The sequence below is a fragment of the Manis javanica genome, chromosome 6, assembly GCF_040802235.1.
Source record: "Manis javanica isolate MJ-LG chromosome 6, MJ_LKY, whole genome shotgun sequence".
Taxonomy (NCBI): domain Eukaryota; kingdom Metazoa; phylum Chordata; class Mammalia; order Pholidota; family Manidae; genus Manis; species Manis javanica.
In genome coordinates this window covers 64,906,998-64,925,069 of record NC_133161.1, presented here as the reverse complement: position 1 = coordinate 64,925,069, position 18,072 = coordinate 64,906,998, and the positions used below count along the sequence as shown (strand labels likewise).

The following is an 18,072-nucleotide window of genomic DNA, read 5'->3' as shown; positions in this document are numbered from 1 at the left end:
ATTTAAAATTCCTTTCTGCACCTGTACTGAAGATCACAAACCAATATTAATAAAGGAGGCTTAGAGCAGTGCAGCACCTGAGCAATAGGTTCTTGACAAAAGTTATTTACCTAACTTGAGTTTCATTTCAAAGTTAACATGTCTGTGTGCTACTTGAATAAAGCATTCATCTGAAAACTCTGTTAGACATTTTAACCCAATTTAATTTATTCCCTGAAAGTGTAATCCCCTGCTGAAAAGAGTAGTTACAAATTTTCCAGTCACAATCCACTGAAGTGAAAAATATTTAATGACATCATAGGTACTGAGCATCAAGAGTTTAGTTAAAAACCTTCTTCAAAATGTAAAACAGGGGGCAAGAGTTAATAGGGTATTTTATATAGTTATATTTCAATCCTATTTCAAATTTTTTAAGTCATTTGCATCTCTGCCATTAAAGCTGTACAAAATGAGTTTACTTAGACATCTCCAGGGAGTAGGAGGAAAAACACCTAAAGTTTAAGTCATAAAAGCAAAGCTCCTCTGACCTTTGACATTTAAGTGGCTCATTCAGTTACTTTACTTTGTGTAAAACTCTATTTGTAATCACATCAACCAAACAAAGCAAATTTTAGGGGCTGACCATCAGGTGTTCCGCCCAACTGTGCAACAAAGAAGCCCACAGCGTACAATGCTGATTGCTCTAGCACCACTTCACATCAACCCAGACTTAGTTTTATGCAGTCAATTGTGCAACAGAAGTCTATTTATCCGCTATTGAAATATTTTTGGTCTGACTTCCAGAGAGTGAAGATGAAAATAGAGGAGGAGAGAAAATAAAATCTGAATTGACTTTGTTTTTGGCACACTAGAAAAGAAAGCATTTTGGTCCTCTTTATAGTCTCCTAAAAATCTAATTACTCATTTGGCAGATATACCTCTATAGCGCAACTGGATAGTTGTTTTAAAATATGCAAAGCACAGATTTCAGATTTAATAGGAGATGATGACTGCTTTATAGCCTGTCAGGTCATGGCCTGTTTGGCCCAGTTACAGAGATATTGCTTCATGGTTCAGTGCTCCGAAAGCTGATGATGGCTCCAGGCCAGCGAAGGTGTCATTGACATAATAGAAAGTAAGGGTTTCTCTGGAACTGTAATGAGATGTTCTGTAAAGAATAGATCAAAAATGTCATGGCTTAGATAGTACAACTCTGATTGGGTCATTGAATGGTATTTCTCTTGCATTTTTAAAAGAAAAAAAAGGAAAGTGAGAAAGAAGAAAGAAGGAAAAACAAATACAGAAATCTATGGTTTGAATCAGGTTTTTTTAGAAAGTCGTAATTTCATATTCTAAAACTAGGACTATGAGTGAAAACTATATTATATCTGGAGTATTACCACTTCAAATAGATAGCAGTTCTTGGTTGCCAAATAACTTGGAATGTCACCATTTAGGCAATTCCCATGGACGAGGGTATCTGCCAGAAGAGCGCGGGCATGAGCCTGCAGCCTGGTTCCAGAGTCCATGCTCTCACCACTATGCCAAGATACCTAAAATATGTGAATTTTTTCAACATGAATTTAAATTCCAGAAATTAAACTCTTCCATACAAAGTTAACTACATGAACCCTACAGAGCTATCTTAATGAGTGAAAATAAAACAAAGTAAAGCAAGTATATTAATTTCTACCATGGAAGAAGCATTCCAGTCCATTGTTTCTAATTCTCAAAATAATGCTGGTGCAGGGGTATTAATATATCTAACTTAAATGAGCAAATTGAGGTTTAAGAGATTATGACTTTGAAATTGTCATTTGCCATGCAGCACCTACTGGATATACAGTTGAGTGTCCGTGGACCTGAGAAGCTGATATATAATTACCAGTGCGATCTGTTAGCTGGCTCTTTTTGGGGGGCAATAATTCAGGCTACACTTGCATTTGAAGTTCTTCATCCACGGCTGAGGCTGAGGATGTCTGTGCTTGGTCAAGTTCGGTTGGCTCCTGTGCACTCCAGGAACTGAATTATCTCGCATTCTCTTGGTAAATAGCTGGAGAATATAATCACCTTTCTCTGGTAACAGCAGAAAAACTGTGGGGTTTTGGGTTAGACCCTGAATGTTGCTTCCTGGATGTGTGATGCAGAGGACGTCTCTCTGCTGGTGTGCCCTGCATTTCCCCAGTGTGTCATTGGGTTACTGGTCTCCACATCTCAGGAAGGTTGTTGGCGATCAAGTCACTCACTCATAGACGTGTAAATATATGATGGAAATTATAAATACTACGTAAACATTACTTTAAAATCTTCTGATTAAAACCAAAGAATGTCATTCTCAGACTTTTAAGGTTAGTGAATCCAGTAAATAGATATTTTTAAAAAACATTAGCTTCATTTAAACAAATGTGAAACGAAAGAGGCCACAATATGGCAAAATCTAATGAGTTTATTGTCAAAAATAGTAAAACAATTATATATAATACAAATTAATTACCTGTAAAATTACATTAAATAGTCGAAATGACTTGCACATTTATGATTTAGCATAGCATGATAATATTACCCTCACTGCAACTGCTCAGTGCATTGCTTCCCACACACATCAAGGAACACTCTCCACATTCTCATCTTTGTCAATCAAAGGGTGGAGAACTTTATTATGAAATGACATTCAGTGCACATCAAGATGACCCAAATTGAGGGACATTTTACAAATCAACTAACCTATAATCTTTGTGTTTCACAAAAATGTAAAATGTGAGAAACAGAGAGAAAGCTGCTGAAGGGTCATGACAACTAAGTAAAATGCATGACAGTGGATGGGATCCTGGACCAGAAAAAATTAGTAAGTATGAAGAATATTATTGAGACAATAGATGGCATTTAATATTGACAGTAGATTAAATTATAAGAATGTATCAAGGTTAAATATCCTGAGTTTGATAGCTATATTATGGTTCTGTAAGATGATGTAATTTTTCTTAAGAGCTATTCCAGACTCCCCTTTTTAAAAATTGAGATATAATTGACATATAATAATATACTTGTTTTAGCTGTACAATAATGATTCAATATTTGTATTTATTGTGAAGAGACCACCACAGTAAGTCTAGTTAACATCCATCACCATGCATAGTTACAAATTTTATTTTTCTTGTGATTAGAATTCCTAAAGGGTAAATGGATATGATGTCTCCAACCTACTCTGAAAATGGCTCAGAAAAAAACTGTGTGTGTGTGTGTGTGTATGTACATGCATAATAAGAGAGAGAATCATAAAGCAACATGAACAAAAGGAATTAATTGGTGAATCTGGATAACGAGTATGTGTTAATTTCTTATAATGTTCTCTGAGTTGGAAACTATATTACAAATTTAAAATTACAGAAATATAAACAAAAAACTGTTTTTGTGCAGACTCAAATTAAGATGGATCATCCTCGCAGTCTATTGAGTTTGCTTAGCAGAAGAGTTCACTTATAGATGCCTTTTGACTATTTAAAACTAACCTCCACTTTCAGAAAAACACATCAATCTCACACTTGCCTTTAACATTATGTCAAATTATGAAATAAATGTTTTGACTAAAAGCAAATTAAGAGTGCATTTGGAATATGCTATGTAACACTGTCCAGATCAACACTCCCCACCCCACAACCTCCAATTCTAACAGGATCCTCATGTTACAACATCAGGTATTGTGGCTTTACTTCAGCACTCCCTGTTGAGAATCACTGTCTCTTAAGGCAGATAGCAAGGGTAGGGGTTGGGCTTCAAAATATGAGAGCAAGACATACTGATGTAGTTATCAAGAATGAGATGCATTCTTGACATGCAGATGGATTTGAAATAATATGAATTCCCTGATGTAATTTTTGAAAATTAAAAAAAAAAAAGTTCCTTAACAAGTGTTTGCTGATGGATTTATAAAGAGGGAATCTGACAAACTTGCACTTTAACTTTGCTTTTTTAAAAAATAAGTCTTTTGAAAATAGGAACTGGCGAGATTTTTGGAAACAAATACAAAACACTTTTTCTTCTAGAGATGGAAAAATCATTCCCTCTGGGTTATCATTCTCTCTGCCTAACTAAACAGCTATGACAGTGTTTTCCTCATTTTGCTTCTCTCTTCTCTCAAAGCAATTACTGTTCGGATTTGAGGCTTGGAGGGTCTGAGCATAGGTTTGTGTACACAGTCAACCCAGGGAAACCTAAGCTATAATTGTGAAACATGAGGGTGGTGCCTCTTTGTTTTAGGGTTGATCCCTTCCTCCTCCCAAATTAAGAGACTATTTAGCAAAGATAGGCCAGATCCTTATTTTGAAGTCAACACCCTGATTTCTAGAGCTTTGATAAAGCAGAAGGAGGTATAAAGCATCAGCTCTCAATAAGAGGAAACTTTGGAACCCAAGAAGAGTGGACTGGATGCCAGGAGACCTTCAGTAAAGTTTTAACTCTGCCCCTAACTATCTTGGGAACTTTAAGCGAGTTACTTCAACTCTATGGAACTCATCCTCCTAAGTTATAAAATAATTTTCAAGGTACCTTTCAACTCCAGATGGTTTGTGATTCTAACTCTCAACAGTCATGGATTTTTACAACATAGCCACAGAGCAGAATGTCACAGTCATATTGTGTTTATTTACACTATCAACTCCTTTAAGACTGGCATTTTTTTTTTTTTTTGCCTTCTGGTTTCCCATTCCTTAATAGGAATGGTTTTCTTTTTTATTGAAGGGTAGTTGACACACAGTATTACATTAGTTTCAGGTGTACAACACAGTGATTTAACATTTATATACATGAAATTTCTAGGTACCAGCTATCACCATACCAAGTTGTTACAATATTTTGACTATATTCCTTATGCTATACATTACATCCCGGTTACTTATTTATTTTACAATTGGAAGTGTGTACTTTTTTTTTTTTTGTGAGGGCATCTCTAATATTTATTGATCAAATGGTTGTTAACCACAATAAAATTCTGTATAGGGGGGTCAATGCTCAATGCACAATCATTAATCCACCCCAAGGCTAATTTTCTTCAGTCTCTAATCTTCTGAAGCATAATGAACAATTTCTTACGTGGAGAACAAATTCTTACATAGTGAATAAGTTACATGGTGAACCTTACAAGGGCAGTCATCACAGAGGCTTTTGGTTTTGATCATGCATTATGAACTATAAACAATCAGGTCAAATATGAATATTCGTTTGATTTTTATACTTGATTTATATGTGGATACCACATTTCTTTCTCTATTATTATTATTATTTTAAATAAAATGCTTAAGTGGTAGGTAGATACAAGATAAAGGTAGAAAACATAGTTTAGTGTTGTAAGAGAGCAAATGTAGATCATCAGGTGTGTGCCTGTAGACTATGTGTTAATCCAAGCTAGACAAGGGCAATAAAACATCCACGTATGCAGAAGATTTCTCTCAGAATGGGGGGGAGGTTCTAAGCCTCACCTCTGTTGATCCCCATTTTCTCACCTGATGGCCCCCCTGCAACTGTGCCTGTCTTAGGTTGTTCCTCCCTTGAGGAATCTTACCCGTCTCTGGCTAACCAGTCATCTTCCGGGGCCATACAAGGAAATGTTAAGTTGGTAAGTGAGAGAGAAGCCTTATTGTTTGAAAAGGTTAGCTTTTTACTTCTTTGCATATTTTATGCCCTGTGGCTTCTATGCCCAGCATTTGTCTTGAGGTGTCTTTACCACTTGGAAGAATTATGATGCTCGGTAAATTCGATATGAGGCACGAATTCTACTTAAGGATTATAATTAGGAAGGAAGAAGAAAAGCTATAGAAGTAGCAGGTGGAAGAAAACCTGGGAAGATTGATTATTTCTTTGACATACCTTCTTGTAGAGTAACTTCAGCATGTATAGGTTTTAAACTACTAATTAAATTGCACACACATATTAACATAATAGGAGTACAGTTACGTAACCAAAGCATACCTGTAATTACCAGCCATCTCCAGTGAAACCAAGAAAACCAGTTAGGTACCTTAGGCATTTGTGAAAACTTAACTATAATATGGTGAATATTGTCCAACTGAACTTGAACAGTCTGAGAGAAATCAGACAAATTAAAACAACCCATTCCTGGGGACTATTCACATCCCATATGTTCTTTTAACAGTAAATAGTCTATAGTTGTGAGATTTTGGAGCGCTACAATTTGCACTTCTCCTAATTCTTGGTTGAGTTCCAACAGTTTAGATCCAGTCAAATTTGTTGTTTTGCTGTATGCACAGGCCAGCTTAGATATCTCCTTCTTCATTCCCATGGCAAGTCCAGGAACTGGTGGGATGAGTGCATCTACACCTGTAGCAGTGCCTGGATCTTTGTTGGGGTTTTTTGATGGTCATCTTCTGGCATGAGTCTTCCAGAGACTGCTGATGTTGGAAGTTCTTTTTCATATCATATCTTAGTTCATTTTCGGGGTAGCCAAATTAGGCTTTGATCCTCTGTATAAACACAAATAGACCCTATGCCTACACTTTTATATGCCCTTTATATCATTGTGTAGAATTCATTGGAGGTAAGACTGGCATTTTTTAATAAAAATTTTATTTGTACTATTAATGGACACTTTTATAGCTCAGTTTTGAGCTTTCACAAAGACATCCATACAACTGATTTTATTGCTTCACATTTATAAAACACTGCATTTTCTAAGCAAGTGGGCATTTATGCAAAGAAATAGCCTAATACATGCCTAACCGCCTGCTTCAAAGCAATTATTATATGTCAACACAAATGTCCACTTGAATGGTACAAAGAGAATGCCCTCAGAAAGTTGGCAGGCTCTTGTTGAAAGAACCTCTGCTTTTAGAATCTCATCAGCATTTTCTTTCCTTATGGTCTTTAAGATCAGATTTCTGGAAATCCAAGAAAGGAAATCCAGAGGACGGCACTAACTTTCCGCCATCCAAGAAACCACACTCATTATTTCCTTAGGAGTTTCTGATGTTTGCCAAACCTCCAAAATACAGTTACATTCATCCAGGCATTTTTGCTTTTATTCACTTTTCACTTTTACTTAATTGAAAATACATTTATTCGGAGAATTTTGATGTAACATTCCTGACTGGTTGTAATGGCCTGTAGCAGCCACTCACTTGTATTTTCCTAGAAAAATAGCACCTCTTTAAAAATTATTTCACATATTTACAGAATTGCACAAAACCTACATGAAGGCTTACAATATAAATATATTTTTCCATGCCCAAAAATTAGCTGCTTGTCTGCTTATGGGTCAAGCCCATAGGCAAAGGGACATCATGATGTGTAGGGAGGCACTCCATGCAAACATACATTTATTAATTCAACCAACATTTGTAGAACACCTATTTGGAACCTGGCATTTTGTGCAGTGTTGTAGAAAAATAGTGACCTCGGCATTGAATGGCTCCCCCATGGAGCTGACCATTCAGGGAAGTAAGATGATAGATGAGTATATATATATATGGATGGATGGATAGACAGACAGGGATAATAGTATTACTTTGATGAATGAAGAGTACAGGGTGCTCTGAGAGGATCAATGATTTCTGTGGAAGTGAAATTTAATCTAGACTAGGGAATGAGTAGGAGTTAGCTAGGCAAATGGGAATGGGTAGAAAGGATTCCTGGATGGGGAGGCAGCCTGTGCAGAGGTCCTCAAGTTCGAAGGCCAGAGCATGCATTAAAAAGTCTGATAAGATAAGAATTCTAAGGCCAAAGGGAAAAGTTGCTAAGATGAGGTTGGAGATGAAGAAATATGATGCACTTTGTATAGTCTAGGTCCTAGACTATTTTCCAAATAAGCAAATATAAATCCCTTTTATATTTTATAAGCCTTACTCAGGTATGGATGGCTCACAGCAGCCTCTCTAGTTGGTGATGACGTCTGTAGGAGTTCATTGAGCAACTGCAGCTCTTCCTGGTCTTTGCAGCTCACATAAGAGGCGGCTCTGGGGGCTGCATCAGTCAGCAGTTACCACAAAGGTTCCTGTCCCATTTTCTTTTTCAAAGGCATCTGAGACCCTTAGTGACACCATTCTGTCTGACTTCAGCACCACAAATATACACACAGCTGTCGGATGTCCTTTCTGTGCCCTCTAGCGGCAGCTGGAGTGTTACCCAGCTCCTTTGAAAAGGGTAAGCTACCTTTCAGAGTTCGGAAATAAGTGAGTGTAGGACACACCAGGAGAGAAAATCCTACCCTAACAAACTGACCTTTCATTTCTTCTATGATACTTTCTAGCCACAATGTTCACAGCAGTATAAACTGCTAATGCTGTGATAAGTCATTTTAAAGTATACATTAAAGGTTAAGGGGATTGTAGAGCTCTATACACACATTTTCATCCAGCCTCTCCATTGTGAATACTCTTCCAGCATCTTCAGCCATTTTGGGGCTCTGTTTGCTGCATTCCCTCCAAGACTCATCTCTTCTTATACCATAATCTTTATCCTTCTCTGACTTAGTAAAACTGTAAAAATATCCAAGTCTTTTTCTTTTTAGATTCCAGGCACACCACTCAGTTTCATAGCTGATTAGCTTAAAGCCACAGCACCTTAATCTAGAAGACATCTTTTTGCTTGTTTATGAGAACTCTCTGCCTAACTGTCCTTTATCTTCTGCACTTGGCCCTTTAGTATGAGATTCCACATATCATGCTTTAAGAAATAGGGAACAGGCGAGAGGGATGGAGCAAGACCAAAGCGAAATCTAACCCATACTGATGGACAACAGGTGCAGCTGGGTCCAAAGCTGACAGTAACTGGGTAAGGGATCTGTGGAGGACAAAGTGTGTTTACCTAGTGCTAAAGAGTCTTGCATGGAAGAAACAGAGGTTTAAGAATGGATGCTAATCATCTTATAGGAGGGGAATTAGAAAAGAACAGATTGGTTTAAGATCTTAAAAGAGGATTGTTCCCTTTTGGACATAGTGGCCTTTGAATTTCCCTCAGCACATGAGTTATGTCTTTCCTGAGCTATGCTTAAGAGTTATTGTGGAGTCTGGTGCTCTAGGCTAGATGTGTTTTTACCACATCTTGCTCTGGCAAAGGCATGGTCTAAAAGTGTTTACTCAATGTCAAAAGATTGTACATAACTCAAACTCCAGCATCTCTAACCTTTGAAGAAAGAATAAGGGGCCTGTTCTCTTTGTTAGATTTTGTCTCTTCTCAGACCACTGGATTTGTTCTACTTCAGGAAGATGGAGATTCCCACCCTACAGGAGTTTTATAGGCATGTGGAGGGACTGTATTTCCAGGGTCTTTGCCTCCTTTCATATTTCTGGGTTGACTCTGTGGCTTGCTGTCTACTGTTCATGTGGGAAGTTCTTGGCAGAGTCCCTACCTATAGTCTGATATTAAAGAGGTCCTACAAGAATTTTTGACCAAACTCAGGATCTAAATGGCACAGGGATGATATTATCCTGCAACTAGTCTCTGTTATTTCCTTTATATAACAACTGGAAGGTTTTCAGATCAACTTCAGAGAGTGTTAAGTAGGCAATAGTGTTTCCTCAGGAATTTGAGCTCCTATTGGATATTTGCACTATTTTAACTATTCAGTCTGTTCTCATATATCATTGTTGTATGTGAGAACATATGTACATGTAGGTTGATGAAAACTGAAAGTGAGTTGATCCTTCCTCACTTGGCCCATGCTAGATAGTTATGCACTTCATTTGACTTTAAGAAGCTATAAACTTCCATTAGCATACGCATAACAAGCCTTGTAATGGACAACCACTCATTTTGACCACCAGCTCAGATAGAAAGGCCCTAAATCTACGCCAGCTATTCCTACATATGCAACACTTATCTTTTTCTTAAAGACATCTGGAATGGACAAATTCCAATCTTTTCATGGGCAATGAAAGAACAATGCTTAAGTGGCTTTATTTCAGCCGAAAAATAGTATTTCAACTTGCTATTTTAAACATTTTGTTCATCATTAGAAGCATGTATGTGCCCAGGGGCCCTCACATGAGATACTCCTAATACATTTGAAATGAAAATAATCTAAAATACTAACAAAAGAAGCAACTTTTGCATTGCAAACCTGGGTAATTTGTAATTATATTTGGAGAGAATGGGTTAAGTGGGGCGCTGTAGAATAATCTTAACTTCTCATCAGTATGCAGTTGCCTATAATGTCAAAACTTATGTGTATATCTCATGTTTATAAAGTGAGCCTGAGGGAGCACACAATGTTTTCATAGGATGATAAATGCTATTTCTCAGTATCAGAAATTATAGTTCAGGCTCTCTACAAAGCATGTTTTCCCCCCTGTGGTTAAGGAATCCAAAATACTTCCAAGATATTTTTCATAAGAGTACCTACAGGAAAAGGAATCAAAGGGAAAGTGAGTGATTCTGGTTATATAAACTTAGAAGGATATAAATTACCCGCGACTCAGAACCAGAGTCTAATACAATAACGTAGGGAACAGTTGGTATACTATGTTAGAAGTGAGCCATCCTGTATGGGATCATGAGAGATCATGGGGTAGCATACCTAAAATTTTAACCATTTGAGGATTTTTCCAACTGATAGAAACACACCATGTTTCATTCTTGATGAGGACATGCATGTCAGGTTTGTCAGAATGTATTCTCTTAAAGCTTTAGGTAAAAGTTAAATTATTGCCCACATTTGTCAATACTGTTTCATAACACAACCAGCATGGTCTCCTACCAGCCCCTACTGCTAAAGATGACCACTGAGCTCTTACAGTTATGCTAATTTCCATCTCAGTTGGTTTGGAGCCCTTGAGCAGAAGTCATGTCTCCAGTCAGAAGACAAGAATAGAATAGCAGTATGCATTCTGAAAGGCTTGTTTCCTTTTTCTTCAGGGTTTCATGACCTAGCTAAGCACAGTAGCTTTTATGGGTTGAATTCATACGATTTTTTGTATTTTTCTATGTGCCACATAATAAGTCCTTTATGTTCACAAAAGCTCATTGAGTGAGGAATCCTATATTCTAATTGGAGAAAAAATGGCTTTAAGGGGGTCATCAATGATAAAGTAGCAGATATTGGATTCAGCCTTGTGATCACTGACTGTAAAGTCCATTTTCTAATTTCTATGCAATACTGCCTCCCCACACCGGCTAGGGTTCAAAGAGAGGCATGGAGTTCCTTCTTCACTTTTCCATTGTTTATGCAACTGTGCTACTCCCTGAGCATTGCTTTGTAGCAGGAGGAAATGTTATATTCTTGATGCATTAAAACACTAACCCCTTTCCTCTGAATTATCATGCATAACAGGCATGTCAAGTATTATCAATGAAATGCATATTCTAAACTTACAAGAGAAATCTCTGAGGGCCACGTATCTCCCCCAAATCTTCATCATGACTAAAGAATCAAAGAACTTTCAATATTGAAATAGATGTAAGTAAATTACCATATGGGTAATTCATTGAGTGCTTACTTGATGCTAGTTACTCCCTGCTCAGGTTACTATATGACATAAGAGGAAAAGAACACTCCTCAAAGGGTTTATACTCTTGGGGGAACTTACAAAAAGAGCCTAACATATTTAGAGATAGCTGCATGTTTTTCTCTGAACTAGTCAAAAAAGGGGCTGGAGAAAGCAGGAGCACATGTAGCCCACCGTGTGAGATTTTGCCTCAAATAGAGAAAATCCTAAAATTTTTGGAAAGAGAAAAATAAAACAGAACAAAATAAATTAAAGGATGAATAAATATTCTGCGAACTATAAATCTATGGCGATTAAAGAGATTTTTAGGCACAGATAACTTAGATAGTTTATCTCCTATGAACTCCTTCTAAAATAATCATGTAAATCTATACCCATAAAAATGAAAACCCAACTTAAGAGAGGAGGGAGTAAGGTATTTGAAACAACAAAGAGCAGAAAAAACAACAAAAAAAATAAGGCTAAAAAATGACTGTAGTACCTGGTGGTAAAACAATAAGTAAAACACATTCATATTCTAGAATTCTATATTCTCATTTAATCAGGATGATATTCCTGGATGTACTAAGAGGTGTGCAACTCGAAGATATTTTGTTAATTAGAGAAATGTAATTGTAAGCTATGACATTATGTATATAAAATATTTATGAATGAAAAAATAGTTAAAATATTTAGGAGCAGTAAGCACTAAAAAATGTGGACAAGTTCTACCTCTGGAGAGAGAAGGGAACAGGGCTTGATGATGAAATCAGGACTTTACTTTTTACTCATAAATCCTATAACATTTGAGGCCTTGACAAACGTGTATTAATGTAGAATTGCTCGATAAAATTATTTTAAAAAATAAAGGTCGTACCACATGGATTAACTAATAAGTAGCTCTTTCACTTACCAGCAGTGATTGTGGACAAGCTCTTTTTGAGTTTCCTTATCCGTATTTATCAGCTGAAGATAATAATATTTACATTAAAGTTTATGTGCAAGAGTGTGTGTTTAAATGAAATACAATGCCATATGTAGATTGCTAATTACAATATCTGGAGTATAGTTTGCCCTTAATCTTAGTAGTTAATAGTAGGCAACATATATTCTATATAGCAAATCATAAAACTGTCAAAATGAAGTTGTAATCATAGAGCAAGGCCATTTTGTTGATTATTATTCACTGATGAGAGGTATTGCTTAAGCATCAGGTTGCTTAAAATTTCTGGCTTAAATATTCATGCAGTTGATGAAATAAATACATGGTTTTCAAAGTAGATCTTGAGATTACTTATATTGAATAGGGATAGATCAACAGGAAATGTGGGTTAGCAGAAATTAAAAGGCATCTTACTGTTCTTTTATAAAAAGAGGTACACAAACATCTGGAGATATCTCTAGCTGGAAATAGTTTATGTAAAAGAGTGAAATAATTATATAACATCTTATAAGGCCAGGAGCATAACTGGGGTGGCAGTGAAGTTGAGGAGTCGTTTATTTCCCAAAAGTGGTATCTTTCAGCAATACTTTAAAAGAAATAAATTGACATTATGATGTAAGCCTATAATGAAAAATTTTAGAGAAAGCAGTGTGAATGTATGGACCTAAGATCTATAAAGAAGGAGCTAGATCAGAGTGTGGCAAGTCTTTATATGCTTACACTCCTACCATCCAATGGTAGTCTTTTCTCTCTTGCCCCATATATAGGTCCTACCCCACACATGCTCCCTTCATGTTAGAACCAAGCTCAGTCTTTGTTTGCAGGTGAAGAAAATGACCCTTCTCTTTGTGCCTATTTCTGGATATTCTCAAAAGAAACATGTACTATAAAATGCATACTCCTACTCTGTTAAAAATCTTTATGATCCTCACTGTTTCTAAAACAATGAGATAAATAATACATATTTGTGAAATAGTAACACTGAACTAATGAGTCAGCTCCTTTGGTATGGGCTTGGCCACTGTCAACATGGAAAATTATATTCAGTTAGGAAGTATATTTGGTGTTTTTGCTGTTGTAGAAAAAATTACTTGTAGAAAAAGGTTCACAATGATTTGCCTTTTTGGAACTGGGGTAATTAGAAGTTAGGCTTTTCTTTTGTACTCATCTTTATGTGTTCACTACTTCATAGTCTTCACCACTTCTATTACCACTCAGATATACTGACAACAAAAGATCTTTAGATGACTTTTAAAAATAAACTCTTTCATTGTATTTGCAAAATTAATGGTAGTGGGTGTTCCAGGTGTAAGGTTTTCCTTTTTCATGGTATTGTTTATTCAGGAAGGCTCAATCTATTTTTATGTGTGTATTTATATGTTTCAAAAATGAAAGATCTTCAGATGTAAAGCAATGTGATAGAATGAGAAGGCTGAGGATTCCTGATTGTATCTGGGATACAATATAAGCTAGTTATTTCTCATCTTGCATCATTTCTTCACCACTACTGAAATTAGCTTCAATAAGGTCATTAGTAGTGGATTCAAAAGTCAAATGCTTCTTTTCAAGAGTTTATACTATTAGACTTTTATTTGGAATTTGAATATTGCCCATGCCTGCCTTTCCTCCCTGTCTTTCCTTGGTTTCTACAATATCCTTCAATTTCTTTGTCCTTCTAATATCCTCTTTTGTCTCTACCCAGCCTGGCTCCTCTTCTGTTTGTTCTTAAAGCATTGACATTTCTGAAATATGGTTACCAGTCTTCTTCTGTACCACTGTGCTTTATCTGCACAATACCATCTATTCATACTACAGAATCAACATCCCCACCCCCTCCTTTCTCCAGACAGTTGGACCTGATCCCATAGTGTCCTCAGAATGAACTGCAGGCACCTCAATCTCCAACGTTCTTCTGAGTTAATTTTATTTTCCAGCTAACTTGTTACTTGTATATTCCTTACAGATGCAAGCAAACCTATTAATTCTCAATTTTTTCATGTGCCTGCTTAGCCAACAAATCATCAAGTTGAGTTAATCCTGCCTCTGAAATATCTCATATACATTTCTTTCTTTCTTTTTTTTTCTCTGCCATTTCCTTGGCTCATTTACTTTCTCAAAGGATTACAATTATTTATTTAACTAGTCATTCTTCCTTCAAGGTTTCTCCTTACCAATCCACCCTTCAGTGTCCAATCAGTGATTCTTCTAGAGCCAGGATGACCTACTTGAAAGCAAAGCAGGCAAAATTTAGGATTCCCATTATTTGTAAGATTAAATCTAAATGCCTTCACAGTTTGATTTCAGCCTACCTTCATCAGGTTCTACCAACCTCACACAGCTTCTTCTGTTTCTCCTCCCCATCATGCTCCCTACGGGTCAGCAGGAAGCAGCTGTTTTCCATTCTTACACCTGGCATGTCCCTTCTCAGCTCTGTGCTTTTGCACAGTATATTCTTTATGCTTAAAAGATCTCCTCTGGACTTTTCTCTATCTGTTGAACTCCTAAATATATGTTATCTCCCAGACTTGAGGATTATCTCTTCTGTTACAACTTCTCTACCTTGTAACTCTGACTATGACTTGTAGAATATTGTACAAAATGTGGGTCACATCACTGTGACTTGTTTAATTGACACCCCCATTAGACTGTGAACTTCTTGAGGGCAAGGACCATGTCTCATTTATCTTTGTGTGTCTAATATTTGACTCAAAATTAGCAGTTTCACATGTAATTATTGAATTAAAGAAACAAAATAAATCAGGGTTGTTTATACTGAACAGTTCTGGAAACTTTCCTAAGGAAATGCCTGCTTTTTTATAATTGATGTTCTCTGTTAGACATCACCCTGCTCCTCTCCTACCCTGAGTGAAAGGAAAGGGAAGTGAAAATAAGAATATTCTAGGTAATGTTGTTGAAAATTATAGATGAAACCTGCTTTGATTCTGTACCCAAACTGAAGCATCCTGGAGTAATTTCTTGACTGTCAGCATTACCGAAGACTTCATATCATAAATAAATTCATTGTACTTGGTAGCTGAGCAGTTTAATAGCTGAACTCACACTCATCCTTTGTTAACTTGAGTTGTATTATCTACTCAACCTGCCATAATTTTTGGTTGTCATAGCAGCACTTTCAAAAGTATATGTTTTCTTTTTTAATTATTTGCTTTAAAGTTTCTGGTGTATTAAAGGGAGATTTTCTTATAAAAGTGTTTTTTGCCCTCAAATCCTATTATTAGTTATTTATTTACATAAAATATTATTCAGTGGGATTCAAGTATTTGAAGAAGATACTAGTAATACTGATGCTGAACACTCACCATGGTCCAGGTTCTGCCCTTCGTGTTGTAACTGGAGTGTCCTATTTAATTCTCATAACAGATCTGCGAGAAATGTGGGTATTATTCTCCTGTTCTCCAGAAGAGCAAAACTGAAGCATAATATAGTTAGGACAATTGCCCACATCATACAGATCACAGACTGTGTTAAAGATCACACCCTGGACTGGTATGTAGGCAGTCTGACTTCAGAGCTCATACTCATTATCACTCAAGCTGTGGGGAGTATATCATAGAACCAAATTTTTATCCTACCTGAAAATCAGAGGTTTGTCTTTTTATCATAGTCTTAGTATCCTTTTGAATAGAATGGGTCTACCTCCTTGAACTCATACCCCACTTCCATATTTTTTTTTATCCACTCCCCATATGCCATTGGTAAATGGCACTCTAATTCCCTTTTACTTTCTTCTTGGGGACAATTTCATTATTGCTTCATGAGCCAGTGCACCATGGATGTGTCTCATTACAGCCACTCTCCTTGATTATCTCTACTGATACAGAGACATAAGTATGCAGCTGATAAACAAAACATGCTTGTATTTATTCTTGCCACCCAAGGAATGGGAAATTATCTATATAATTCCAGGTAAAAATGAGAGAGTAGGATATGCATTTATTTCTTTATTTCTTTTATACTAAGACATAAATATAGAGGCTGCATTAAGTACCATGCTTATATAATTTGGCAAGTAGATTTGGATGTTTTCCCAATTGGATTTCATTTAAAAAGCCCAAAACAAATACACAAAGGCAAAATAAACTCCAAAACCAAAGATTTGTACAATGTTTATCAATTAATGTTTGTTTTAAATTTTATATTACAGCTACTCTGTTATAGAAAAATGTATATTTTGAAATATACTTCCTTGGGTGAATTAATACAATTTTGTTTCTATTAGTTTTGTAATTCTAATAGTCTAATGTAATATCAACTAAGGAACTACCAAGGATTATACTTTTGACATTAGAATAAAAAATGTCTCATAGAGGACTGGCTTTATTATCAGGCAGAAAGGATAGGTGGGAAAATGCTTTTCCCTTAAGAAAACTCATACATTTCTATACTCCATCCCCTTCCCCAGAGAATATTTCCCTCTCAATTTCATCGCATTAAAACTTAATATTTTTATCCTTGTTAAAAAACAAAATGAATTTTGATAAAGGAACCATTTTGCTATTATTAGTCATATACCTCTTGAGTGTGATCCATTTCTAGAATGATATTTTGGCCCAAAGAGAAAAGGAAATGGTTTGGAACCAGGGGTAAAGAGAAAGACTGAGTCAAGGGGTGGGCAGAAGTGAAAAATAAATATCTAGAACTAAAAAAAAGTTGGCATCAAAGACAACCTTCTCTTAATTCCCAATATTTGCTCCAAGATCAGTAATGGCCCATCTGATAGCCATCTTCAATTCCCCACAAGGGGGTTTGTTAATTTTGGTTAGGTGATATATTTAAACGCTCAAAGAATGACTGTGTACATGGGGCTGGTCTGCAGTTTTCTTAGACATGAACCCATCACCAGCATAATCTGTGCATTTTTTTAGGGGGGCCTCATTCCATCCCTAGATTTGATTTTCCATTGGTATTTGTTTCTCTACACAATGGCCTCCTAGATCTTTCTATAAAGGCATTGTTATTGCCTTAGGGAATCACAGCAGATGCAAATGGACCCAGGCTAGCAGCCTGAAATGGGTGACCAGCTTTTGTGTTGGCCTACCCAATGTTACAGTCTTTGGTTTTCAGGGTGTGGTCATGGGACATTAACCCAGGATTAAACCTCATTTTCTCTCAGTTGCAATTAATTTACATGGGGCTAAACTTTCAGGGTTTCTTAAGCTCAGCACTATTGGGAAGAGACCAGCTTTGGCCAGTAGTTTTTCTCATGTGGGAATAGTTCTACATCACTCATGTTCTCTCAGCTTGAAGTGGACAGAGAAGAGACTATTTGCTAGCTGGCAGTGAGGCATTTGTAAAAGGCAAGATTACAAGATGTAAGTGACTTTGTTCTAGCTTAAATTACCAAGATCCCTTGCATCTGTGTCTCTGGGGAAACCTATCCATGTACCTTCTGAATATGGCTGTGTAATGAAGCTCAAAGTTTCTCAGGCCAGGTCATCATGTGTACCATTTGGTGGCCTCTTCTCTAATTGTCTTCACACATCAGCTTGGCATTCATAAAAAAAGCTAAAATTTACCAAGCCATTTCCACATGCTAACCACTGTTCTAAAGGTTGTACATGTCTTAGGTCACTCAGTGCTCACAGCAATTCCCTGAGGTTGGCATCAATATTACCCTCATTTTACAGGTGCCGGGAACTGAGGCAGAAGGAGATTAAGTGACTTGGCAGAGAGCACGCAGCATGGATGGGGCAGAGC

The 18,072-nt window shown here is 36.6% G+C and overlaps 1 protein-coding gene across 2 annotated transcripts in view; it reads left to right on the top strand.

Moving 5' to 3' along the window:
- Positions 1-18,072, top strand: part of NXPH1 (neurexophilin 1) — a 283,763-nt gene that overhangs the window by 255,829 nt on the left and 9,862 nt on the right. Inside the window, exon 1 of one of the 2 annotated variants that reach the window (XM_073238777.1) lies at positions 2,692-2,824. The exons of the other annotated variant lie outside the window; for it this stretch is intronic. Coding sequence (XP_073094878.1) covers positions 2,789-2,824 — 36 coding nt within the window. The 5' untranslated portion in view covers positions 2,692-2,788. Of the gene's footprint in view, positions 1-2,691; positions 2,825-18,072 lie in introns of those variants that run through there. 2 annotated transcript variants of the gene reach the window in all.